The following is a 25,609-nucleotide window of genomic DNA, read 5'->3' as shown; positions in this document are numbered from 1 at the left end:
CTTCTTAAGTTTTAAATTTGTGAGAACCTTATAATTCAGTTCTTTGATAGCAGCATACACTTTCAAATGTGAGTGCACCAAATTTACCTCCTGAGGGGCAGAAGTAGTTGTTACTTGATTGCCTTGTGACCACCTGATACTTTGTCAGTTTATTGTGTGTGTGCACTTTTTTTGTAATGGCTGCTATATCTTGGGGGCTATATACATGAACACTTGTTCTTGTTTTCACATGTATTTTATTCTTCTGAGTGACCTCTGAAAAACTTGGTATTTTATTCTTCTGAGTGACCTCTGCAAAACTTGCTTGGTATTTTGGATTTGTATGAGTAATTTAGGTTGTCTGGTGTGTAAACCTTATAAAGAGTTGTTTTTAACTGTCTTAGTCCTAGGCACAGACAGAGTGGAACAGATGACCAAAACCTACAATGACATTGACATGGTTACACATCTCCTGGCAGAGGTAGGCATGTATCTTTTTTTTCTTCATATAAAAACCTAAAACTTGAGGGTCATTTAGAATGTGTCTGGTTTGCACGGGTCAAACATGATGGTCAGCCTGATCTCTGGGTTGTTCTGCAGTGGTTGTTGCAGCTGAACAAGTGATATGGCAGCAGACATCCCAAGTTTAAGGGCTCCTGAAGCTCATTTTGAAGTGGGTGAAAGGGTGGATATAATGCTATCTGGCCCCCGTCTTAGGAAGAAGTAGTTGTTGAAAAAGTCTTGCCTTGTAGATTTTCTGAGGTTTTTCTTTGAGTCTTATTAATGACTGTAAGGACACGGGCGGTAGATTTGTGGAGGACCCGCATCTTGGAGAGCTTGGACGTGGCACCACCTGTCACCATGGTGACATGAAGCTGAGACAGTTCCACCTTCAGATTGTCCGGCTGTTTCAGCAGCTCCTTCTCCTTCTTGCCGCGCAGGTCCCGAGCCTTCATCTTGGCCATGGCTGCACACCCATCTGCTTTTTTTATACTCAAAGAGAATATCTATTTGTTACTTTACAGAGGGACCGAGATCTAGAGCTAGCTGCTCGAATTGGGCAAGCTCTCCTAAAGCGGAACCATGTCTTATCTGAGCAGAATGAAGCCCTGGAGGAGCAGTTGGGACAAGCCTTTGATCAAGTAAGACTCTGGCCTTGTATTTGGAATGGGAATAATAATGTGTAGGCCTTATTTAGTGGAGATGTATTTCCTTGGATATTTCTGAAATATTAACAACCTGTTGACTATACATTTCCATATATTGCAAAACACAACTTTCCTGGTGAAGGTGCACTGCTAGGTCATGAGGAGTCAGTTTAGTCTTATGTCTGGCCTAGCAGAATAATCTTAGTAGGTCCTCTCCCTGGGCCTATGACCTACCTGACCATGGGTTCTTGACCCTAAGTTAATGCTGTCAAGTATGAGTTGTGTCTTGTGAAACAAGCTTTAGATCTAATCAGAAAGTGGCAGGTTACTCTATGACATTTGTGCCACTATTGCACCAGTAAGCATTTCTTGCTGGGCTGGCTGTTGTTATAGGTGGCAGCGTCCTCAGCTATGTAAAAGGATGGTTACTTTTGTGCCCCAGTAGTGTGTATAGAGCACTTGTCAGTATTGTAAAAACTAGTCATTAGGGATTACACTTCCAGGTGAGTACCAACCTGATGGCTTCCTGTTTGATAACTCAAATATGTAGTATCTTCAGCAATAGGGTCTTACCATCAAGTATTGGAGGGTAGTCAAGAGCAGTGGCTACAGCCTGTAATATTTGAGGTCCTGCTGGACCCCACTGACCAACAATTCCAAAAGAGGTAGTGTGATTTGTATTGACCAACAGCTCCAAAAGAAGTAGTGGGCTTTTTATCTGACAGCCTATGGTGTTGAGACACCCAAATGCATCTTACTCATAAACCAAAACAAAAGGAGACACACACACACATATATATGTATATATGCTAGGAAGTTTGCATTGTTAGAGACAGCTTAAAAGTACAAGTCATAACAAGGCGTCTTGGCACACACCTGTAATCCTGACACTCAGGAAGGCAGAAGCAGGCAGATCTCTGTGAGTTTGAGGCCAGCCTGGTCTACAAAGGGAGTCCAGGACAGCCAGGGCTACACAGAGAAACCCTGTCTTGGGTGGGTGGGGGGGACAATAAGGAGTGTTTGTCACTCTACAGTTGTCTAGCAGCTGAAGTGGTGGGAGACTTTCACAGTGAAAAGCCATTGTTCCACGAATTAGAAGCTGCACGGCCTGTAAGCAGTGAGGAATGTTCTGTCACGCTCCGTGTACAGGTTAATCAGCTGCAGCATGAGCTGTCCAAGAAAGACGAGCTGCTTCGAATCGTCTCCATTGCTTCCGAGGAGAGTGAGACTGACTCCAGCTGCTCCACCCCTCTTCGCTTCAATGAGTCCTTCAGCCTGTCTCAGGGTCTGCTGCAGCTGGACATGCTGCAGGAGAAGCTCAGGGAGCTGGAAGAAGAGAACACAGCCCTTCGATCCAAGGTGCGGCTCCCTGTCCCCTCACACTGTATGCTCAGGGCTGGGTGCTAGCGAGATGAAACAGCACAGCATTCCAGATACCACCGTGCCTTCCGTTGTCGCCTAGGGCCTGCTGAGAATGGGTAGGAGCAGGTTGACAGATAAAACAGCAGCAGCGTAGCGTGTACACCTTGTGTAGCTAACAGACACTACCTGAGAAGAGTTATGTCATAAAACTACAGTTTGTTTGGGTTTGTAAAGTGGTGTGGATCAGGCAGGTGGCATCTCAGCTGAGGCTAGAGGTGCATCAAGTAGAGATGGAGACGTGTGAGCAGGCACATGCAAAGGCCTGCAAGGAGTGAAAGGAGAGGTCTGGTCTGTCCTACCTTTTCTGTTTTTTCTGTGAGAGATTAAACTTGATGGATAGCTTTATTTCCTTCATAAGTTATGAGCTTTATTCTTCAAATGGCAAAGCGCTATGAAGTGCTCACTGCAGATTCACCAGGAAGTACTGTCACATTGATCGTTGCTGTGTTCTCTCCCCTTGAAGGCTTGTCATATCAAGACTGAAACCTTTACCTATGAAGAGAAGGAGCAACAGCTTGTCAATGACTGTGTTAAAGAACTTCGTGAGTAGTAGCCTCTGCTGCCCTGGGGCAGTTAGGTGGGATAGCTCCAGCTCAGAAATTAGACCATTGGCTTCGATAGAACCAGTTTTCAATGGTTGCTGTCCTAGTCTGCTCTTGTGTCAATATTGCAAATTACCTATAGCTGGGTTACTTACAGTAAAGTTACTTAAAGTAAAGCAGCTATCCGGCTACAATCCTGTGGTTAGAGGGTTTACACAGTAGAGAGCTGAATCCTGGTGAGGTCCCCAAATTGTTTAAATATTATGGAGAAACAGAAAGGAGATTAGCTGTATGTAGAAGGAGCCAAACACATGAGATAGTCTTGTTTACAGCAGCTCGAAGTATAGGGAACTAGCTAGCACCCTTGGAGAGCCCAGTGTTGATCCTTTCCGAAGGCAGTACCTGGTAACCGGCATTCCTCCTGCTAAGCTCTGCTGTCAAGCCCCCATCACCTCAGCACCACCACACTGGACACCAAGCTTCACCAGAGACCAAGCTTCCAACCAAACTTTGAGGCTCAAACCATAACAGTTACTGAAAATCAAAATATCACATTGTACCCATATAAAGACCCAAATTAAGACACATACGTGTTTTTGTAGGAGAAAACAAGTAACAGGACAGGAGCCTACCGCAGAGGGCCTCTGAAAGACTCCACCTAGCAGTGTATCAAAGCAGATACTAAGACTCATAACCAAACATTCTGCAGAGTGCAGGGAATCATATGAAAGAAGGGGGGAGTCAGTATGATGTGGAAAGGGTAGGAGCTCCACAAGGACCAAATATATGTGGGCACAGGGGTCTTTGCTGAGACTGACACTCCACCAAGGACCATGTATCGATATAACCTAGAACCTCTGCTTTGGATGTAGCCCGTGGTAGCTCAGTGACCAATTGGTTTCCCATAGTAAGGAGAACAGGGACTATTTCTGACAGGAACTCAACGACAGGCTCTTTGAGTTCCCCACCCCCCAAGGGAGGAGCAGTCCTGCTAGGCCACAGAGGAGGACTTTGCAGCCAGTCCTAATGATACCTGATAAAACAGGGTCAGATGAAAGGGGAGGAGGTCCTCCCCAATTGGTGGACTTGGAAAGGGGCAGGGAGGCGATGAGGGAGGGTTTGGGAGGGAATGAGGGAGTGGGATACAGAGTTAATAAAATGTAACTAATAATAAAAAAATAAAAATAAATATCTTAAAAAAAAGATATTTATCTGCTCATCATCGTTAAGTAAAGACCTGACTTTCTATAGATAAGCCATAGAATCTTAGAGAAAAAGAGAGCCAAAGCTCTCACTTTGTAGTCAGAGAGAGGATACATCACTCTGAAGTCAGAGAACTAGTGAGTGGTAGAACCAGAGCTTAAAGGTTGGCACACAGCCTAACCATGGGCATTCAGTGCCAGCTCTGCTATTAAGGGATGCGATTTGATTTCAAGGAATGTGAGCTAAAAGAAAATTTTAATTCATGGAGAGAGATTGTTGGATTGCTCTGTAAATATACATCCCCTTTAATGCTGAAAGAGACAAGTGTCACATCAGCTCATCTGAGTGTGGGTCTCAAAATGGGAAACCCAGATCAACAGAGCACTGGAGATCCGGAAGGAGCTCCCAACTCCCTTCTACCTCATTTCCCACCTTCTCCATTATGCAGAGACTTGACTGTCCCTGGAGCTCTCCTCTCCTTTCCATTCTTAGCTGCCACCCTCTGACAGTGGGAAGATGGCAATTTAAAAAGTGAAAAGTCGTTTTTCTGCTTGTGTCTGGATGTGAGATTTGCTATATGAACTAAAGATTCCCCAGATTAGTTCTAAGGGTTCTGTCTCACCTATACACGTGTGCTGGGATGTAAGAATTAGTCTAGGGCCTCACTCGGTTTGATGGGTACCCCTGAGCACCTTGACCTACAGAAGCATCTCAGCAGCTTTGTCACAGCCTGTTGTGGATTGGGGCAGTTCCCTTCTAGAAAGCTTTTCCTTGTTAGGCCTGCTAAGGTTGATTTTCATTGCTTGTGAAATTTTATTTATGCCCCGGAAGTGTTCTTAGTGGCACTAGTACATGACTAACCTAGCTCTCCTTTCAGCCTTTCATGAAGATTGACACAAACATCTTTTTGTTCATGAAGAAAAAGCTTAAATCACCTCCTTAGCATATTTGCATTTTTAAGTCATCTCTCGTTAGCATTGTTGTCTCCAATTCCCAGTGTTTATTTATCGTAGAGACGTTTGTATTTTTCTCTGTTAAATATTTACTCACAGAACTTCAGTGCGTGTTACAAATGAGGGTCAGATTCCAATTCTGCCTTTACACTGGCTCTAAACGTTTGCTTTGCTTCCCAGGTGAAACCAATGCTCAGATGTCCAGAATGACTGAGGAACTGTCGGGCAAGAGTGATGAGCTGATTCGATACCAAGAAGAGATCTCTTCCCTGTTGTCTCAGATTGTGGATCTTCAGCACAAACTCAAAGAAGTGGGTTCCTTTGCTCACTCCGCCCATGGTGGTTAAGCGGGCCTGGTGCACTGCTGCATCCTAAGTGCTGCACACCCAGCAAACCTGGCTCTGCCCCTTTATGGTTCTCTCTGTTCTCTCAGTGTTGCTCCTCTGCCAGGGTATCACAAATAACTATTTATCTTTGAAGATATATCAGATTTTCCTGAGAAGTTTGTGATGTCAGTGATGAATTTTGAACACGTGTATTTTGTGTTCTGCTTATTTTATTACTCTCACTTGGCTTCTGACAGGCTCACTGCCTTAGGTGAAAACTGTGCCCCAGATAGACACGCCTGCTATGTCTTTGCAGGGAAGAAGTAGTTACACTTCCCATGGGAGTGCCTCACGTGTCCCTCTTGTATGTTGTTAGCATGTGATCGAGAAGGAAGAACTGAGACTTCACCTGCAGGCCTCCAAAGACGCCCAGCGACAACTGACCATGGAGGTAATGAGCGCTTCCTTTCTCTCCATCCTGCAGGAGGGGAATAGGGAGTGCCATGCATCTTTGTAAGAATTAAGAGAGATGCCAGATTTTAAGTGCAAATGCAGCAACAAGAAACAGTTGAGGTGAAGTTAGTGAGATCTAAGAAATAAAGCATTTCTTGTTTCCAAAGCTACTCATGACAGCCTTCCTCCTGAGTAAGACAGAAAACCTTGACTTTCTTTAAGAATATAGAACTTTAATTTTTTTCCATATAGGTACAATATGTCAAGAATGTTACCACTTGTACCCTTCACTCCTCTCCATTCGTAGTCCTCTTTGCCCCTCTAAATAGTTTCAGCTTTTTTGCATATGTACAGGCATGATTTTTATGTAGCAAATTTGAAATAAATTCCTAGGCACCATCCTGAGTTTATACTCAGTTCACCAAGTGAGAACTGCGTGTACATTCTTCCTTTATCTTTTTAACTTTGAAACAGTTTTCTATGTGGCCTAAGGCTAGCATGGAACTCTCTGTGAAGCACAGGCTATCCTCAAACTCGAGACCCTCCTACCATGGTTCCCCAATGCTGGGGAGAATGCACACTGTAGTTTAAGAGGATTTGTTAGCATTTACTGAACCTCCCTGTGTGGACACAGGGTCCCTAACACTTAATATCTGCAGCCCTACTGCTGAAGCAAGACAGGCTGCTGAAGGAGCTTTCCCTCCCCCCGAGCTTTGCTGTAGTTCCATCGCACCACACTGAAGATGGGCACATCTCCAGATTGCATTTCCCCGTGTCTGCTCACTACCTAGTGTCCACAGTCAGCACAGTTGACACGTGGGCAGAAGCTCTGCTTCCTCTTTACGCAGGAACATCTCACACGAGCTTTCTCAGAGTTGAGTGGATGATGTTTCCTCACACACGCACACGTGCATAAGTGCACACACACATACCCTACCCCCTCCCCAGTGTGTGGTGCGTCTGGTGTTTACAGAGCAGTGGCCGTGGGTCACATGTCCCGTGAGTTTCCAGGGCTTCCTCATTCAGGGCGGCTTTACAGCACATGGAGAAGAAAAAAAGGGGGAGGCTTCTACCAAGTTTCTCAAATGGGAGGCAGGGTAATGCACATTTTAAATAAGCTTCCTGACCCCTGTGATCCTGAAGAACTGAACACATGCTACCCTCAGAGAAAGGCTTTCTGTTAAAATACACTCTGAGGAGAGAACCTAGACCCGCTGCTCAGATGTAGCCCATAGCAGCTCAGTCTCCACAGGGGTTCCCTAGTAAGGGGAGCAGGAACAGTCACTGGCATGAACTCAGGTGCCTGCTCTCCTCCCCCTTATTAGGCCACAGAGAAAGAAGATCCAGACAATCCTGATAAGACCTGGTAGGCTAGGGTCAGATAGAAGAGGAGGAGTACCTCTCCTATCAGTGAACTAGGGGAGGGGCATAAGGGGAGAGGAGGGAGGGAGGGTGGGACTGGGAGGAGATGAGGGAGGGGGCTACAGCCAGGATACAAAGTGAATGAATTGTAATAAATAATGATGAAAAATATACCCTAAAATTTATCTTTTACTAGACTGCTATAAAAGGTTCTCAAACATGGGGGGGGGGGGAGCTTTTTTAGGTTGATGGGACAACCCGAGAGTAAATGAGTCACTTTCTAGACTCTTGATCTTGTTCCTGAAAGACTAAAGGGAAATGTTCATGAGAAAATATACTATTATGCTAAACCTGACTGGAGAGTGTGCTCACGCTTCCTCCATGGGTGTTTTGGGTCTGAGCCATCAGACACTGCATCGACAGTTTAGGTTGTCTGTGCAATTTCAGGCTTGAGAAGTTGTGTCTTTATGGCACTCGCCCAAGACCTCTCAGGTCCTGGCGGTTCAGCAGGAAGATGCTCTTACTGAGTTTGCATCAGAGTCTGTGTTGTTGAAGTGATATTTTCACAGTGTGCTGGCCCTGGGTAACATTAATCCCCCTCAAAACTCCTTACCTAGGGGTTCTCGGTTAGCCAGGATTGTCAGGGTAACAAAGTGTACCACTTTCCTCTGTCAGCTTCACGAGCTACAGGACAGAAACATGGAGTGCCTGGGAATGTTACACGAGTCCCAAGAAGAAATAAAAGAGCTTCGTAGCAAAGCTGGTCCTACTGCTCATCTCTGCTTCTCCCAGTCTTACGGAGTTTTCACAGGGGTAAGAAATATGAAAGATGCCATGTTCTTGAAGGAGGGAAGAAAAGAAGATTAGATTCTGTCTTACAGCATGTGATGTATAAGCTATCTGGGAAAGAGAGAACATGCTTTGCCCTTGTTTCTGGGACACAATTACTGTGCCAAGATTTAACTTGCGTATCCACATCTTCCTTAGCACTCATCTTTATTTTCACAGTTGACACTCTAAAACTTGCTGCAGGATTTGAGGTGAACTCTGAGGAGACTGTGTACCAGACTGTGTACAACTCTGATCTGTGTACCACAGAGCACTCAGATGAGGGTATCCTACCTTAGACCCATCGTATTTAAGCCATACTTAAATACATACCGCTTATTTCAGCCATACTTTTTAATCTTTATATCTGTTTGCCTTGTATGCATTTGATGTCTGTGATCCAGAGTGTAGGTGTGGAGGTCAGACAACTGGCAGGAGTTGGTTCTTCCCTTCCACCACGATGTGGGATTGAACACAGACCTTTGCCCACAGAGCCATTTCCCCAGCCATATACTTTTTGTGTGATTTTTTTTTCTGTTTAGTGTATGTGCATGAACATGTGCCTGTTCATGAGTCGTGGACATAGTTGCCAGAAGACAACTTTTGTGCTGGCTAGTATTTTGTCACCGTGTCACAGGTTAGGGTAACTTGGGAAGAGGGACTCTGGACTGAGAAAAGGCCTCCATGAGATAGGCCTGTGGGCAAGCCTATGGGGTATTTTCCTAATTGGTGATGAATGTGAGAGGCCCAGTCACTTTGGGGATGCCATCCCTGAGCTGGTGGTCCTGAGTGCTACGAGGAGGCAGGTGGGGCAAGCCACATGGCCTCTGCCTCAGCTTCTGCTTCCGATTCCTGCCGTGATTTCCTGCCCTGCCTTCCCTGGGTAATGGGCTTCTAATATCTAAGGTGAAATAAACCATCTCTCCCCAAGTTGCTTTTGATCATGGTGGTTTATCACAGCAAGAGAAGCTCTAGAACAACTTTCAGAGTTGGTTCTTTCTGTGCTGTGATTTTCAGGGATCCCATCAATAAACCTCGATCTGTAAATCTTAAGTTTCTTGGTAGGTTTAACTTTACTTAGAGTGCAAGTCTCTCATAGGAAGCTTGATTCTTTTTTAACTAATAAGTAGTATTTGGGAAATGGTAGAACACAACTAAAAATTGAGTTTATGACACACTGAGTTTATTTACCACATTGCTTCAAAGAGCTATTCTAACACCTGTTTGTTACAGAGACTATGTGCAAGACTGCTTTTGTGACTGTACTTTTTTAGTGCAGGCTCACCTCCAACTTGCTGTGTAGCACAAACTGGCCAGACTCGTGTGTGTGTGTGTGTGTGTGTGTGTGTGTGTGTGTGTGTTAATATTATTAGCAATTGTTTTCTTTCCTTTTCTGGTCATTCTTTCTTATGACCTCATTTCTTGGGCTTCTTTTCAGTAATTATCTTTTTTATTTTGTTTTTTTGAGACAGGGTTCCTCTGTGTAGCCTTGGCTGTCCTGGATTTATTTGTAGACCAGGCTGGCCTTGAACTCACAGAGATCTACCCGCCTCTGCCTCCTGAGTGCTGGGATTACACTGTACCCAGCCAGTGATTATCTTTTTCTTGTCTCCCTACTTTTCTTTCATACTTGATGGAAATCAAAGAACAGCTTTCTAGGGTCAGGCCTTTGCTTTCACTAAGTGGGCCCTATGGATTGAACTCAGGTCATCAGTTGTGGCAGCTGGCACCTTTACCCATGGAACCATATTGTTTGTTTGTTTGTTTGTTTGTTTTTTAAACATTTATTTGCCAGTTCAGGGAATTGAACTCAGGACCTATGCATGCTAGGCAAGTGCTGTACAGCTTACATCCTCAACATTTTGCTTTTTAATTTTAAAATAATTTGAAATTTAAGAATAAAATTCTAAAAAGTAGTACAAAGAATGTCTGTATTCTTCACATAGATTCCTTAGTTTTTAACATAATATTTGCTATTTTCTCTCAGTGTTTTCTTGATTGGTGGTTGTTTTTGTTTTCCTGAACTAGTTTATAGCAAGTTGCCAAGATCCCTATTACCCCTTAGTGCTTACGTTTATGCTTACTAAAGACAGGACAGTGTTTAGTAAAGACAAGAACGTGCCTGAATAATGGCACTACAGCCATCTGTCATCAGAGGTTGACTCAATACACAGAGCCCACTCCATTTCCCCAGTTCTCCCAACAGTGCCTCTTACTCGGTTACTTGTAAACTATGGTTTGTGTTTATTCCCTCACTTATGGACTCATCCATTCATTTTGAGAGGGTCTCTGCATTACCCGGGCTAGCTTCAATCTCCTAGGCGCAAGTGGGCCTCTCGCCTCAGCGTCCTCATCGCTTGAGACTCCGTGTGCAGGCCACTGCACCCAGCTCTAGATTTGTCCTTTGAAGGGCATGTTTGGGGACTGACAAGATGGCTTAGTGGGTAAAAACCTTTGCCACACTAGCCTAGAGACTTGGGTTTGAACCCTAGAACCCATGTAAAAGTGGAAGGAGAGAACCAACTCACACACACACACACACACACACACACACACACGGGTGGGGGCACAGATTAAAAAACAGGATAGCTTTGTGTGTAGTTATTTCAGTGTGAAATGATGCTGTGCTATTTCAGGAGGTACATTCATCCTGTTATCAATGTTAACTAAGAAGTTTTGGTTAAAGTGTTATCTGCCACTTTGTTACACTTGAAAGTTAATGCTAATCATGTGCTAACTAATTAGCAATAATTTACTGTACGTGAATTAAAGTTAGGAGATACTACATTAACCAAGTGTTCAATGGTCTTCATCAAACTTTCACCCGGGGTTTTAGCTCCACCTGGGGTTCTTTGGTAATTTCTACAAAGACTGCTGTTCTAGTTTCATTTTCATTGCTGTGATAGAATTCTCTGACAACAAGCAACTTGGGGGAGAAAGAGTTTCTTTTATTTCATAATTCTAGGTTTTTGAGTCTGTTATGGGAAAGGCAAGGCAGCAGGAACGGAAGTCACCTGCCCATATCACACCCACAGTCGAGAGCAAAGAAGACGAAGGGTGCACAGTCTCTTGCCAGCTCAGCCCAGCTTCTCCACTCTTACATAGTTCAAAAACCCCTGCCTTGAGAACGGTGCTGCCCACAGTGGGCTGGGACTTCTTCAGTTAGCTTAAATAGGACAGCACACACACTCCCACGCCTACAAGCCAACCCACTGTAGACGCTTGCTCTTTGAGGCTGTTCTCCCAGGTGATAGTAGGCTATGTCAAGTTAACAGTGAAAGTTAATCATTACAGCTACACGTAGTAGTTTTCTAATTCCATCTTTTTTTTTTTTTTTTTACTTTTCATTATTTACTAATGGACTTTTACTAGCACTTTTCTGACATATATCTTTGTTTAGTCAGTGTAATGCAAGGGTTTCTGTTTTACTTGGTGGGTTATGAGCCACTTTTATTATTTATTTTGATACTCAAGTTGTCGCAGATAAGGATCTCTTTTGTGCAAATTTTGTACTTTTTGTCCCAGCCCAGGAATCAACCATTTCTCCAAGGAGCTCTGGTGACCTTGAGAAATGACATTGGGAGCCCAAGACCTGAATTCCAGATATACCAGTGGCCACTAAAGTACTGTGGCTCTGGACTCTTTCAGATGGTTGTCAGGAGACACATGTGTTTCCTGCACGCTCCTCCGTGGATCTATCTTTCCATCTGTGAATCTGTGGGTGTAAGATCAGGTTCACAGCGGTCCCTTCAGGCCCAGCCTTCCCCGGCGCAGCCCCACTGAGCAAGGCATCCACCCGCTGGAGGGCTCATCTCTGACCAGATGGTCAAAACCATATATGTACATTAGCATTAACATCGAAATTACAACAAAGCAAGAAGAAAACAGTTTGCAGATTCGCCTCGGACTGGCCTGCTGGACCTTCTGTGTTCGTATGTCCACGTACATTGTGTAGTTTCTCCAGCTACTGGCCTTGTCCATTGCCACATCAGAAAAATGCTTCCTGAAAACATAGTTGGTTCTTGTTTACAGTCTTTATTTCCAGTCTCACATGCCCTTTGGAATTTTAGTCCTCATTTTCATGTCTTATAACATAAAAATACAAGGCTGTATAGACTCTGAGCTCAGTTAAGGGGAATAACCCTGTTGCAAATCTTGAACTCCTTTTCCTAGGAATCGTTGGCAGCTGAGATTGAAGGGACCATGCGTAAAAAGCTGAGTTTGGATGAGGAATCTGTGTTTAAACAAAAGTAAGTACAGGGCACAAGAGCTGATGCTGTGCCCCTGGAGTAGAAATTCCAAAGCAGTGGCCGGTGGGGAGTGCAGTGTGGGGGAGGGTTGCAGGCAGCGTGAGGTCCTGGGGAAGACGCCGCCACAGTGCAAAGGGACGGACGCCGGGCAGGCGTGAACCTGCCCACGGTACAGGCCGTCCTCTCCTGAGGGAGCCCTCCTGTCCAAACTTGAGAGCATCCCGGTCGGCTTTATTTCTGGTTCTGTCTACGTGCACAGCCCTCGTGAAGCACGCTAGTGGGTGGCGGTGACAGGAATGAATGCTTCCTTCCCTTCTTGGCAGGGCCCAGCAGAAGAGGGTGTTTGACACTGTCAAGGTTGCCAACGACACTCGGGGCCGCTCTGTCACATTCCCAGCCCTGCTGCCCATCCCGGGCTCCAACCGTTCAAGTGTCATCATGACAGCAAAGCCCTTTGAGTCTGGTGTCCAGCAAGCAGAGGACAAAACAGTCCTGAATCAAGGGATCGGCACGGAGGTTCCAGGGTAAGGCACGGGGCTTGGCACAGGGTCTGCGGGGCTTAGGGTGTTGGTAGAGCAGATTCACACACGCAGACCCAGCATCAGCCCACACTGCCCACGAAGCCAACGCAGCTGGCAGTTCTCATTGCGCTTTGGTGCCCTACATCCTGGCACCTGTGTTAGGAGAGGTGTGCATTCGCTTGCCATGTTCCTTCTACATCAATTCTAAGATACCTCCCAATTTCAGACTGCTGAAAAGTGAAAAAAATATGTATACAACAGAGACCCATGAGAATATAGTATTTTATAGTTTATGATCTTTGTTTTTTTTCTAAATATTATGCATGTTTTGGGGGTGGTTGTGGCCCAAAATAAATTTTTCACACCTTTGTCAGTACCAGTTGCTTTTTCTTTTTTTTTTTTTTTTCTGTTGTTTTTTTGTTTGATTTTGGGTAGGGTGTTTTCCTGTGCAGCCCAGGCTGCCATCAGAATCATGATTCTCCTGCCTCAGTCTCCTGAGCGCTAAAATTACTGGCATGTGACCCCACACCCTACCCACACTTTAAGTCCTCACATTTTGGGATTAATAGCACAAAGTAGTTTAGAGCTAGCATTTCTCTGTGTGGCACCTCTCTCAGGGACAGATTCTGTGAACTGTGGTAATCCTTACTTTGTGACCGCCTGGCCTGAGCGTAAAGGTAGTCATACCTGCAGTCTCATAATTAAATGGCATGGAAAAGTTAGCAAACACAGCATACTTCTTTGCTTTTTAGAGGTAATTTATAGAGTTGATATTCCTGTATTTTAAATAGCTGATTCTTAGGGTCAGTCTTTTGAATGCCCCATGTTATAGAAAGAGAGTTCTAGATTGCTCAGTCTACATGAGTGAATACGATTTCCCCACAGGAACTCCCAGCCTGCGAACCAGCTGGAGCCCACTGAAGAGAGTGATTTGGCCGTAGCACTGCATCGCCTTAGCCTGCGAAGGCAGAACTACCTAAGTGAGAAGCAGTTCTTCGCCGAAGAGTGGGAACGGAAGATCCAGGTTCTGGCTGAGCAGGAGGAAGGTAGTAGCAGCCGCGACGCCCTCTCGGAGAACCTGGCCTCATCCTGCACTGACCAGTCGGACACGATGGACCTCGGCAGTGCCAGCTGCCTTCGAAGCTTCATGCCAGAAAAGCTACAGATTGTCAAGCCTCTGGAAGGTACTGAGTAACAAGGTTTGGGAGCCCTCCTGGAATTGAGGCCTGTGCGGCAGCTCACCTAAGAGCACTGTGCGCACAGGCTGCTGCGTGGCGCTGCCGTGACCGGGCAGTTGGTGAGGGCCTGTGTCCGCCAGTCAGTCCTCTCTGATGTTTTAGCGTTGGTGGAAGAGGGAAACGGGAAGGCTCTCGGCCTGACTTTCGCTACGGGATACCATTGATAGCAGTTGTCATGGTAAGACCTACAGGTTGTGATAAATGAAAAGGATCCGCTGGAGAAGTGTCCTTGACACGGAGACACACGTGTGTGCCTGGACGGTTTCTCCGTCAGGTCAGCTTTATCTTAAGTGCAGCTTAAAAATGAATGAGTTATGGGGTACTGATGTGATTCTTTGATGCTGTGCTAAGGAGTTCCTGACTAAACAGACGTTTGACCAGGTGTCCTATGAAGACTGCTAGTGCGATGCAGGTGTTGGGTAGAGCTGCCGATCTTAGGACGAAATTACCACAATGCACAAATAGATGTTACACTGGTCACAAGGGCATCAGAGTCGCAAAGGCTGGAGCCAAAGCGATGTGCTCGCCACTTGATCACTGACAATTTTCTGTTCTTCTTGGAAGTCCAGGAAAGGGAGAGTCATGAACAAGTAGATAAGTGCGCAAAGAAATTCAAGTTATTTTCCAACCTAAGTGCCCAGTTTTTGCTCCGAAGTTCCTAGACTAATGTGGGTGAATGTTAGGTGCTGCCCCCTGGGAAGGTGCAGCTGTCCCTGAGGAGGGCGGCCTTCTTCCTGCCGAGCAGCCTGGGGCCTGCTGAAAACGCCTTAGTGGGTTTTTCCCTACTGTTCTTTAGATGTCCCTTTGAAGACTGACTTTCAAACGTTATTTGCTCAGACATTCAGCATCATGTCAGTGCTCTACAGAGAACTTAGATTTAAAACTTTAACAAAATGTCAAAACTAAATGTTTATGTCTGTCTCTATTGTTAGTGTTATTTCTCACATGATTCTAGCTTCCTGGAGACTGAGGGTTTGTCAGCAATGTAGAGCACGCCTCTCCTTCTCGCCTGTTCAGGGTCACAGACGCTACATCATTGGCAGCAGCTTGCTCAACCAAACCTGGGAACCATTCTTGATCCCCGACCAGGCGTCATCACTAAAGGCTTCACCCAGATGCCCAAGGATGTCGTCTATCACATCTCAGATTTAGAGGAGGATGAAGAAGAGGGAATCACTTTCCAGGTTCAGCAGCCTCTTCAGGTGGAGCAGAAATCTGCAGCGCCCACACCCGCCCCAGGGATCTTCCTCCCACCCATCACTTCAGCAGGTGGACCAGTTACAGGTGAGAAGGTGCTTGGGTGACCAGTACACTGTGCTGTCCTCCTGCGGCTATCCCGACATCCCTGCACAGTCTCACTGGAGTGTATTCACTAGTGGAAATAAGATAATAAAACCTGTAGCAGTGCAGACATTTCTAATTCCCTCCAGCCTGCAGAAGTAGGTTAGGAAGAACGAGAGATCAGGTCCATCAGTGGTTTGTAAGCCTTTGGTCTCAGGGTCCCTTGATGCTCTTAAAAATCCCTACCAATCCCAGGTTTATCTATATGTGTTATGTCTATTGATACTAATTAAGTTAGAATAAAAACTGAGAGCTTATAAAAAATTTGGGGCTGGAGAGGTGTCTTCACAGTTAAGAGCACTGGCTGCTCTTCCAGAAGTCCTGAGTTCAATTCCCATCAACCACATGGTGGCTCACAACCAACCATCTATGAGACCTGCTGCCCTCTTCTGGCATGCAGGTTTACATGCAGATAGAGCAGTCATATACATTAAATAAATGAATCTTTTTTAAAAATTAACTCATTTAAAAATAAAATTTCTGTTTATGCAAATACTGTTTTTTAAAGAACAACCGAATTATACATAGTAAGAAAATGGTTTTGTTTTACAATTTTGCAAGTCTCTAATTTCTGACTTAATAGAAGATTCTTCTTATGAACTTCTGCATTCAATCAGTTGCAATGTTTTGTATGAACAATGTGAAGAAAATACACTCTCAGACAAATATGTAGCCAGAAAAGGAAAACTTTCTTTTTTTGTTTTTTGTTTTTTTTTGTTTTGTTTTTCAAGACAGGGTTTCTCTGTGTAGCCTTGGCTGTCCTGGGCCTCCCTTTCTAGACCAGGCTGGCCTCTGACTCACAGAGATCTATCAGCCTCTGCCTCCCAGGTGCCGGGATTACAGGTGTGCACCACCACCCTGCTAGGAAAAAGTATTGTAATAGTCTTTTCAAGAATTATAGATATTGTTTGAAATTGGATTAAAAAAAAAACTTGGTAAGTGGTAGTTTCTTGAATAGTTATAACAATGTGGAATCTGAAGCCCTATCAATGAATTTTCGCATTTGTTTTCATTAAAATGTGTTTGTTTGTCTCTTTGAACATTTAACGTTCTTGCGTGGTTTGGTGACCTGCATCAGTCATTCAGACAGTTATAGTGTTGACACTTCCATTGGATGGTGTACTGATGTCACTACTGGTCACCTCAACAGGCAAGCCTGTATGTATTAGGATGTTTTCAAGCTCTCGGTAGTGGATGTAAGTGTTCAAAAACTGATTTTCACTTGAAGCTTACGTTTGTCATTGGCAGGAAATATTGACAGCTCTCTCCCCCACCCTGCCAAGAATATGCCTGCCCGATTCCCAAGTCTGAATAGTTATAGCCCATGTGTTAATTGTACTTTTGAGTAAGCGGTGTTCCCTGATAACAGTTTCAACTCAGCTGCACAAATGCTTTTCTGTAGGTCACTGCGGTTTATATCGGCTTCATTGTAGACAGTGTTCCTTCCTCTTTCTACATACTGCGTAGTAAAACTTTCAAGACTTCATCATAATCTTACTCCTTCATCAAAGACCTTTTTCAATAAATCTGGCTTTGAAAAAAATGCTGTGAACATACGAGAATGGAGACTACAAGTATAATCCGGTGTCACGGCTTTGGTTTGTGCTGAGGAGACAGAATTTTTACCCACCACTGCTTTTGTGCTAGCATTCAAATGTCAACCCTGTTTTTTTTTTTGGGGGGGGGGGAGATCTCATCCTGGAATTGCTATGAAGTTTTCTAGAATCAACACACAAAACTTCAAGAACCAGGGAAGTAGTTTGACCTAAGTGCCTAGATGACTTGAGCTCTTAATTTTTTTTAATGCGTGTTTCAGAGTGTCTTTCTCTCATTTCTGAGCGTTTTTACTTCTTTTATTTATAATTTTAAAGTACTGAAAGCTCAGTTATATACTATTCAGTTAATACCAGTGTGCTCTTTATATGTATTTCACTCCCACATATAGGAACTTTATACTACAAAAAGCAGGTGATGATGCTGTATTGCTAACAAAATAAGGAACCTTTATGTCATTAACAGTCTTTCAGCTCTGTGTTTGGCTTTCTAAAACTCTATTTCAGTTGCAGCTTCGAACCCAGGAAAGTGTCTGTCGTGCACGAATTCGACATTCACCTTCACCACCTGTAGGATCTTACACCCCTCTGACATCACTCAGGTCACTCCCAGGTAAGAGGGCCTGGGAAATCAGGGGCCTCACACACCTTTTCTTTTCAATTACCTTCAGCTTTAATTCCAGGGTTCTAGTTAGTGTTCCATGACTATTTGTCTTTAGAATATTTTGACATTGTATTTTCTCATTTGCTCAGAACTCTTTGAAGTAGATAGAATATGCTGGATAAGATGAAGAAACTGAGGCGTAGAAAATGAGGGTGACTGATCCAGGAGCAGACAGCTAGCACAAATGACCCAACTGAGGCTGTTGGTGCCCAAAGTGAAGCAGGCTCAAGGTTTGAGGTATCACGCTTCTTACTAGACGACCTCCACTGCTGATGTTCCTCAAGGTCAGGAGACTTCAGACCCCACAAGGTCAGGGCTCTGCTAGAAAGACCCACAGAGCACTGTTGTGCTGGTGGCCATGTTCACTGCAAGAGAAGGGATACAGGTTATAGCGATCTAATCAGACATTTGAATGAAGTCTCCATTCATTGAGGCTTCCATGAAGTGAGGCTTATTCTTGGATTCGTTATTTTACCTTTAATTCCTGACAGCACGCTTGGAATTCTGCCAGCCAGAAAGCTCACCCAAGCATTGGTGTCCAAAGAGTTATCAGGGGTTAGTTGGGTTAGTTGGGCGGTCGCCCTTGTGGTGGAGCTCCAGCCGCCTATCAGTGCTTCAGGGCCCGGGGCCCCCTCCTGAGCACACTGTTGCTCCTTCTAGCATGGCCAGCCCTCACCCACGACTGTCTAGCTCACCCAGCTCTGTCCAAGACGTTTCTACGAGCTATGACAGCAACTGCCAAGGCCAAATCATTCACCACACAGACTCCACATACTGAGCTGGTTCTAGCCTGCCAAGAATCTGAGATGGTGCACAGAAATACTTTGGTCTTTGTAGGGAAAGTATAATCAGATGAAGAAGAGAAACGATACAGAGGCAAGCCAGTGGTAGAGGAGTAAAATCAGTATGCGAATCCTACCAGGTAGACTAGCACACGTAAGGTGTTCCTTGAATCTGAGTCTGAAATTTCTAGCTGCCAGCAAGAGCAATGACAATAACTGAAGCATATGGAAGCAATCAAAAGCTCTGAGGTGACACCCAGTCAAGATGCTAGTAGAGGCGCTCATGAACATGTTTGCAGGTTTTTCACATTTGTTAGATGCCCATAGAAGCCCTAGAAAATTGACTTCTACCCCTCCCCCCATACAGGGTTACTCTGTGTAGCCGTGGCTCTCCTAGACTTGCCTTATAGACCAGGCTGGCCTCAAACTCAAAGAAATCTGTCTGCCTCTGCCTCCCTGAGTTTAGAAAACTGATTCTTAAAGGGATGTTTTGTGGGTACACAGTCTGAAGAGGGGCAGGAAATTCTTGCGAGAAGTGGGCTTCAGGCCAGAGGTTCTCAGTTGGGCTGCTTTGACAAGACATCAGGCTTTCATAAATGCTTTCCTTTTGTACAGCTTAGTGCTCTGGAAAGTTATTGGTTAAATTATTAATTTTATACTTGTCTTTAGTTTATACTCTTTAAAAATCTTGATACTATCATACATGTGATCATTTTGTACTAGTGAAAATGTATTAAACCCTGGTAGCATTGGTTCACAGAGGAAAGCTGACTAAAAGACAGGCCTTCCATCCTTCCATTTCACCATGACCTTAAATATATGATTTATTTAGCTTTTTTCTTAACTAAGCATAGAGTAAAAAACAAGATTTAATAGCTGTCAGAGCTTTTCATTATTTTTAATTTCTTAAAAAAATACACATTCCCGAGCAAGACTGGCCAAGGTACTTCATGACTATCCATGTGTCGCTATTGTTAGAGTTGACCCTGCTTAAAATGGCAGTTTAACAATTGGACGTTCACTGTTCTTCAGTGAAATAAAACTAGAAAGACTGTCCTTAAGAACACAGCTGGCGGCCATCCTCGCGCTGATGAAAAGCTGCTTTGCACATAAGGCCGAGCACTTTACTGTTTCCTTGGTGCATTTTCTTTATGGAACAGAACAAATAATAAAAGTCAACTGCCAGCATGGTGTTTCTGATTCCCTTTCTCTCTTCTCTTGCAGCTCCGGTTTCCCGTCACTGTCCTGTGGGAGCAGCGGGAGCAGCTCATCCAACACAGCTGTGAACTCCCCTGCCTCATCCTACAGACTCAGCATTGGTGAATCCATCACAAACCGGCGCGACTCCACCATCACTTTCAGTAGCACAAGGAGCTTAGCCAAACTCCTGCAGGAGCGAGGCATCTCTGCCAAAGTGTACCACAGCCCGGCTTCAGAGAGCCCCCTCCCACAGCCTCGCCCCAAGGCCCTGGCCACCCCTTCCACACCACCAAATTCCCCATCGCAGTCACCATGCTCCTCTCCCTTGCCCTTTGAGCCCCGAGTTCATGTCTCTGAGAATTTTTTGGCTTCCCGACCAGCTGAAACATTCCTGCAGGAAATGTATGGCTTGAGACCTTCAAGGGCCCCTCCTGATGTTGGCCAGCTGAAGATGAACTTGGTAGACAGGCTGAAGAGACTGGGGATAGCCAGGGTGGTCAAGACCCCTGATCCCCAAGAGAATGGAAAAAGCCAAGAGGCAGAATTGGGTCTTCAAAAGCCAGAGTCTGCTGTTTATTTAAATTCAAGTGGCAGTTTATTGAGTGGACTGAGGAGGAATCAGAGTCTTCCGGTCATGATGGGCAGCTTCGGAGCCCCAGTTTGCACAACCTCACCCAAAATGGGTGTCCTGAAGGAAGACTGAGGCTCAGCATTAAGTGACCTCATAAATAAACTCACATATGAAGGACAGAAATGCACTGAGAATGGGGACCGCCTAACTTGAGAGAAAAGGAATGTTGCAGAAAGGCTGTGAATGTGGAGAGGGTGTAGTGAAGGGATGGACACATTTGGATGAGGTCGTGGAGGATGGAATCCAGTAAAAAGAAAGTATGGACGTGAGCAGTTTGGAAACAGAAACGGAGGGAAGGGTTAGTTTGCTCCTTCAGCTGAATTCCCTTGCCTTGGAGATAAGAAGTGAATAGGAAAATAAATCTAGCTGTATGGAAACACGACAGTAATACTGGGCTGCCAGCACCTGTGTCTCTAGAGCGTACAAGCGAAGAGCCAGGGCTGTCCAGAAGGAAGCTGTTCCCAAGGGTCGATGCAGTGCGTTGCCTGTTACTGAGCGCGTAGGAGACGCTTCCCCTGCTGGTGCGTGGTCAAATGCATCCGTCCAATCGTGTGCTCGTATCTTTAGCAAAATAAGAATTTTATCTTGTCCTTTACACCAGAAATGGAGACTTTCTCATTTCAGGACTTTCAGGCACTTAAGAATCCAAACATACCCAGTAGATTCCTTTGTATTTATGGTTATTAAAACGCCAGTTTTTTTAAACTTGTATTTTTGTACAACACAACAAAAATTTTTAAAATAACAATGTGAGTGGGCTTGGGAGGGATTTTAAGAAGGAAAGTAGGGGATTAAATTGGAATCAGGAAAATTTTTTAGGATGTTTCTTCTGGACAATACAGTGGCCAAGGAATGCAAACATAATTGCATGTTTCTCAGATTTCCTTGGAGGCGGGAAGGGTTTAAACCAGAAGTGCAATCAATCAGTAGGCATTAAATTATGTTGTATATTTATAAGTGTAAACTTTTAAAGAAAAGTTAGTTGTAACATAACTTTTTCCAAAGTATGCTATGCATATTTTTAATGAAAGATGACATGTATTTGCACAAAAATTCTCAGGCACATTAAATTATAAACTGGAGTGCAACCCAGGTGCTTGCTTTGAGCGTGTCTTTGTTGAGTTGTGTTGTTTTCCTTATGTGCATTAAAGCATCTGCCTAGTTGTTGGTGCCTGCAGAAGTAGAGAAGGGTCTTGTTTGTGAGGAGCTGAGACTTCTTTTCCTCTGGTTTTTCTTCAAGCTGAGAAACCATTGAGGCATGAAGGTGCAGTTTCGGCCTTCAGCAGCGTGATGCAGGCCTCGAGCTGGGGGGCTACAGGTCTGCTTCCTGAGGTGGCAGGTCAGGGTCTGCCTCTGAGGGTGGTGTGGCTTTGTCTCGTGGGGTTGTTCAGGAAAGAATGTCACTGGTGGGAGAAGATGAGGGTGGAACCGCTCTTTTGTTTGTGAAAGCAGGAAGTCTTTTGTTTGGTCCTCTTGGTGCTTAACTTGCAAGCATTTTGCTTGAGAGGAATGCATTTCTGCCAGGGAGTTCCTTCCTTCTCTCCTCAGCCTCCTCCCCAAGAAGACTTGCACTCAAAGGGTTAAAACCAACATCCATACATATGGGTTTTCTATGTTTCTAGACTCTTTAATAAGACTTTTCTAAACAAATGTCTGAAACAAAGGGTAGAGCTGTCCCTGCCCTTTGTCCCCTGCCCAGCCTAGCTGCTGTCAACAGATCACGCACACACTTGTGAAGGGCTCCTGTTAGCAGGGACCCTGCACGAAGCAGGTGTTAGTACACAATTCCTGATGCTTAAATTTTCTAACTATTCCAGTTCACCTTTTAAAAATAGCGTTTGCATCTTTAGTCTAGAAATAACTGGGCGCCTCCCTCAGTGAAGTCGTCAGGCTTTGTCTTGGTTCTTGGCGAAGGGACTCTTTCTATTGCTCAGACATGTGTAGCTTCCTAGGAAGGAACAGCACGAGGCAGAGAAGCGTGGGGTTGAGGGGGTAGTGAAGTGTCAGATAACCAGGTTTGTATGTGTTACAGACACTGCTTGAAAAAGGGAGCTAGATCTTGGTGGAGTTCCTTGCTGAGAGTAATTCTGTACTTCTGCAAAGTGACCACTGGAGGCAGAGTGGTGTCTTAGCAGCCAGGTGACCTCTGGTCAGAGAACCAGACTGGGGTTTGTGAAGTTAAATTGATCTTGCTGTCCTGTCAGCAAGATTGTGCCCTGTGATTGTGCCCGTGCATGCTTGTCTCCGCAAGTGAATCCTGTCTTAAAGCTGGGGTTTGCTGATTTTGAAGCTGTCACCTAAAATTATTTTTGGTACAGCCTGAGAAGCTATTCCGTCAGACTGTCTGTGAAATGGAACAAGAACTAGAGCCTTTGATACTGTTTACATTTTTGCTTCATTTACGGTATCGGCTGGTCTGTGCTTTCATGCTTGCATGGGAAAACCCAGTGTTTTCTCCTTCAGGATTTTCTGTTGTGGTTTCTCAGGTATTTCTGAGTACCCTGTTAACCTCGTAGGAGAGTCTTCTTGAGCTCAGACTTAAAACTGCCCTGAATTTTGAAGATCCCAAATCTTCTGTAAATAGCTTTAGGTTTAAATCTTCAGATGTTAATGTTATCTACACAGGCTTTGTTTTTAGTTCTGATCAGACTCTGTCAAGGAAGGAAGCTAGAGGTAGCCGCAAGAGCCTGTGTTCTGTTGAAGGGACGCTGCACACGGCCTTGCCGGCTCCTGGTGCAGAATTGGTAATGGCAGTTCTCACGGCATCCCGGGCCAGGACCGTCTGTGTCTGGGCTCCTCTCTGCTGTCAGGTATGTGCAGACTGCGCTCCTAGCACACCACAGGCGTGCGCAGTGCCTGTCCCTAGCCAGTCCACACCGAGTGTGGCCCTGGGCATGGCATGGGGTCCTGGGGGCTCCAGGAAAATATTGTCATGTTTGGAACTTGACTTTGTCAAATAGCTCTTTATGCACCTTTTGCTTTATCAATTGTAAATCCGATAATAAATTGTAAATCCAATAATAAACACAAGTGGCTTCTTAACTTACCCTGTGTCTCCCTGTGGGTTTTGTTTCAGCCCTGTACAATCCAGCATGGAGCCCTTATGTTGGTTTTTATTAGAAAACATCCCCTATTTGTTAAACTAATAAAAAACTCAATTCATTAGTCAAATAGTAAGCAGATCTAATATTTTATAGATTTTTTTTTCACTTTTAAAAATGTGTTAATGTGGGGATGATGTGGGGTCAAAGACAGTTTGCAGGAGTCATTTCTGCTCTGCCCTGTAGCTCTGGGCGTGGAACCCAGGTGGTCAGGCTTGATGTCAAGCGCCTCCCCGCGCCCCCCCACCCATCACTTGCCAGCTCTCACAGATTTCTCTAGCATAGACTCCCCCATAAACACACACCACTGTAGCCCTGTACCTAACACCAACCCGCAGCCGAGTCACGGCTCAGCGGGCAGTAAATAGGGGAGGATTCCGGAAGGAGGCACTTCTGTCACAGTTCACACTTTTCCCATCTTAGAGAAATCACTTCTCAGTGTTGGAATCAGTAAAAATGATCTTTCAATAACCTTGTTTCTCCTTTACAACTTTGCTTTTTGCGTTGTTTGTGATTCTGGGGATTGAACCCAGGGCCTCATTTGTAGGCAAGTACTCTCCCACTGCACTCCACGGAGCTCCCTGCTAGCCAGGTGTGGTGGCACATGCCTCTGCCTCCAAGTCCCAGCACTTGGGAGGCAGAGGCAGGTGGGTCTCTGAGTTCAAGACTAGCCTGGTCTGTGATTCCACAAAAGGTAGGAGTGTGTTTTCTTTTCCTTTTTTTTTTTTTTTTTTCCTGAGAAACTGTCTCAAAAACAAGCAGACACAATCAATACACCTATTGTGGACATTTTAAGAATGAAATATAAAAGTCTGCTTTTTTTCGGGGGTTGGGGGGTCTTGTTTTGAGAAGGTTTTCTTTGTTAACAGCCTTGGCTGGCCTGGAACTCACTTTGTAGAGCAGGCTGGCCTTGAACTCTCAGAGATCTGACTGCCTCTGCCTCCTGAGTACTGGAATTAAAGGTGAGTGCCAACACACAGGTCAGAAACTCTACTTTTTGACATAAAACTTTGGTAGTATTCTCAGTATCTTTGTGCTTTCTTTCATAAGTAAGTATCAAAAACCCAACAAGATTGGAGGCTTTGAGGCTTTGAGGACCAAGCTGCCTTCTGCCTTGGTTTTCACTGTATTAAGTATGACTTAAAATAATATCAAGTTTAGTTTTTCATTGTTTTGTATGAAAGGCCCAAATGCCACAAAACTTTCAAAATAAAGTACAAATAGAGGCTGGCAAGTGGTGTCACCAGCAACAGCTAAAATGTTTTTTTTTTTTCATCATGCAAAGTTTGCCAAAGAATAAGGTGTTAGTGAAAAATACATCAACTCAAAAAATGCCATTCCACAAAATTTAATTTTCTTGTTATTTCACTGAAATCACTAAATTGTTAAAGAACAAAATTTTCACATCACATTCAGTCATTATTTATGAAAGGCCAGAAATTTTAACAAGAGATAGAAGAAAGAGGAGGAGGAGGAGGAGAAGCACCTACGGGTGATCCACGCCACTGAAAACCTCCTTTTTGCGGAATTTTGCACAGCTACCCTTCCTCTGTTTTGCCGTTGCTACTCAAGTCCTTCCTGTATTCTCAAGCATTACCTGTCCCCGCTGGCCACACAAAGCACAAACCTTCAAAGCATCAGAGCTCTCTCAGGTTTCCCCTGAAGGGGCGAGGGGCAGGAAGCAGTTGTGGTGGGCATGCCTGTGAGTTCAACACCTGGGAGTCAGTCCAAGGCCTGCCTGGGCTGCGCAGTGAGATCCCATCTCTCCTCCGGAGTGAGGTGGGGGAAGAAGGAGAGGAGAATGAATGAACCTACTCACCCCTGACAGGGGTCCATCTCGGTGTAGCTCTGTGCTTGGAGCCTCACAAGAAGAGCTGAATGCGTCCAAGAGGGTTAGCACCGCATCCTAAAGTCAGAACCGGAAACCAAGGGCAAACCAATTCTGGTAGCACGGCTGTCTGGGCTGTTTCCATTCTGGTTTTCCTCTATCTTTGTTCTCAGCCACTGCTCACACAACACTCAAACTCTCCCTACTAATCACACACACACACACACACACACACACACACACACACACATAAATATAAAATCACACGATGAACAGAACCGAAG

The 25,609-nt window shown here is 44.8% G+C and overlaps 1 protein-coding gene across 2 annotated transcripts in view; it reads left to right on the top strand.

Annotated features, from left to right (window-relative positions):
• Trak2 (trafficking kinesin protein 2) overlaps positions 1-23,442 on the top strand; it is a 61,718-nt gene extending 38,276 nt beyond the window's left edge. For both annotated transcript variants that reach the window (XM_060368423.1, XM_021652166.2), the window contains exons 4-16: positions 384-460; positions 1,005-1,121; positions 2,277-2,486; positions 3,013-3,091; positions 5,428-5,558; positions 5,950-6,024; positions 8,064-8,201; positions 12,390-12,466; positions 12,790-12,990; positions 13,873-14,171; positions 15,243-15,509; positions 17,627-17,732; positions 19,790-23,442. In XM_060368423.1, coding sequence (XP_060224406.1) covers positions 384-460; positions 1,005-1,121; positions 2,277-2,486; positions 3,013-3,091; positions 5,428-5,558; positions 5,950-6,024; positions 8,064-8,201; positions 12,390-12,466; positions 12,790-12,990; positions 13,873-14,171; positions 15,243-15,509; positions 17,627-17,732; positions 19,790-20,468 — 2,456 coding nt within the window. In that variant the 3' untranslated portion in view covers positions 20,469-23,442. The remainder of the gene's footprint in view (positions 1-383; positions 461-1,004; positions 1,122-2,276; positions 2,487-3,012; positions 3,092-5,427; positions 5,559-5,949; positions 6,025-8,063; positions 8,202-12,389; positions 12,467-12,789; positions 12,991-13,872; positions 14,172-15,242; positions 15,510-17,626; positions 17,733-19,789) is intronic.
• The last annotated feature ends 2,167 nt before the right edge of the window (positions 23,443-25,609 follow it).

This window comes from Meriones unguiculatus, chromosome 15, assembly GCF_030254825.1.
Source record: "Meriones unguiculatus strain TT.TT164.6M chromosome 15, Bangor_MerUng_6.1, whole genome shotgun sequence".
NCBI classification, from domain to species: Eukaryota; Metazoa; Chordata; class Mammalia; order Rodentia; family Muridae; genus Meriones; species Meriones unguiculatus.
The sequence above is the reverse complement of the archived record's forward strand: the minus strand, read 5'-3'. Positions and strand labels throughout refer to the sequence as shown.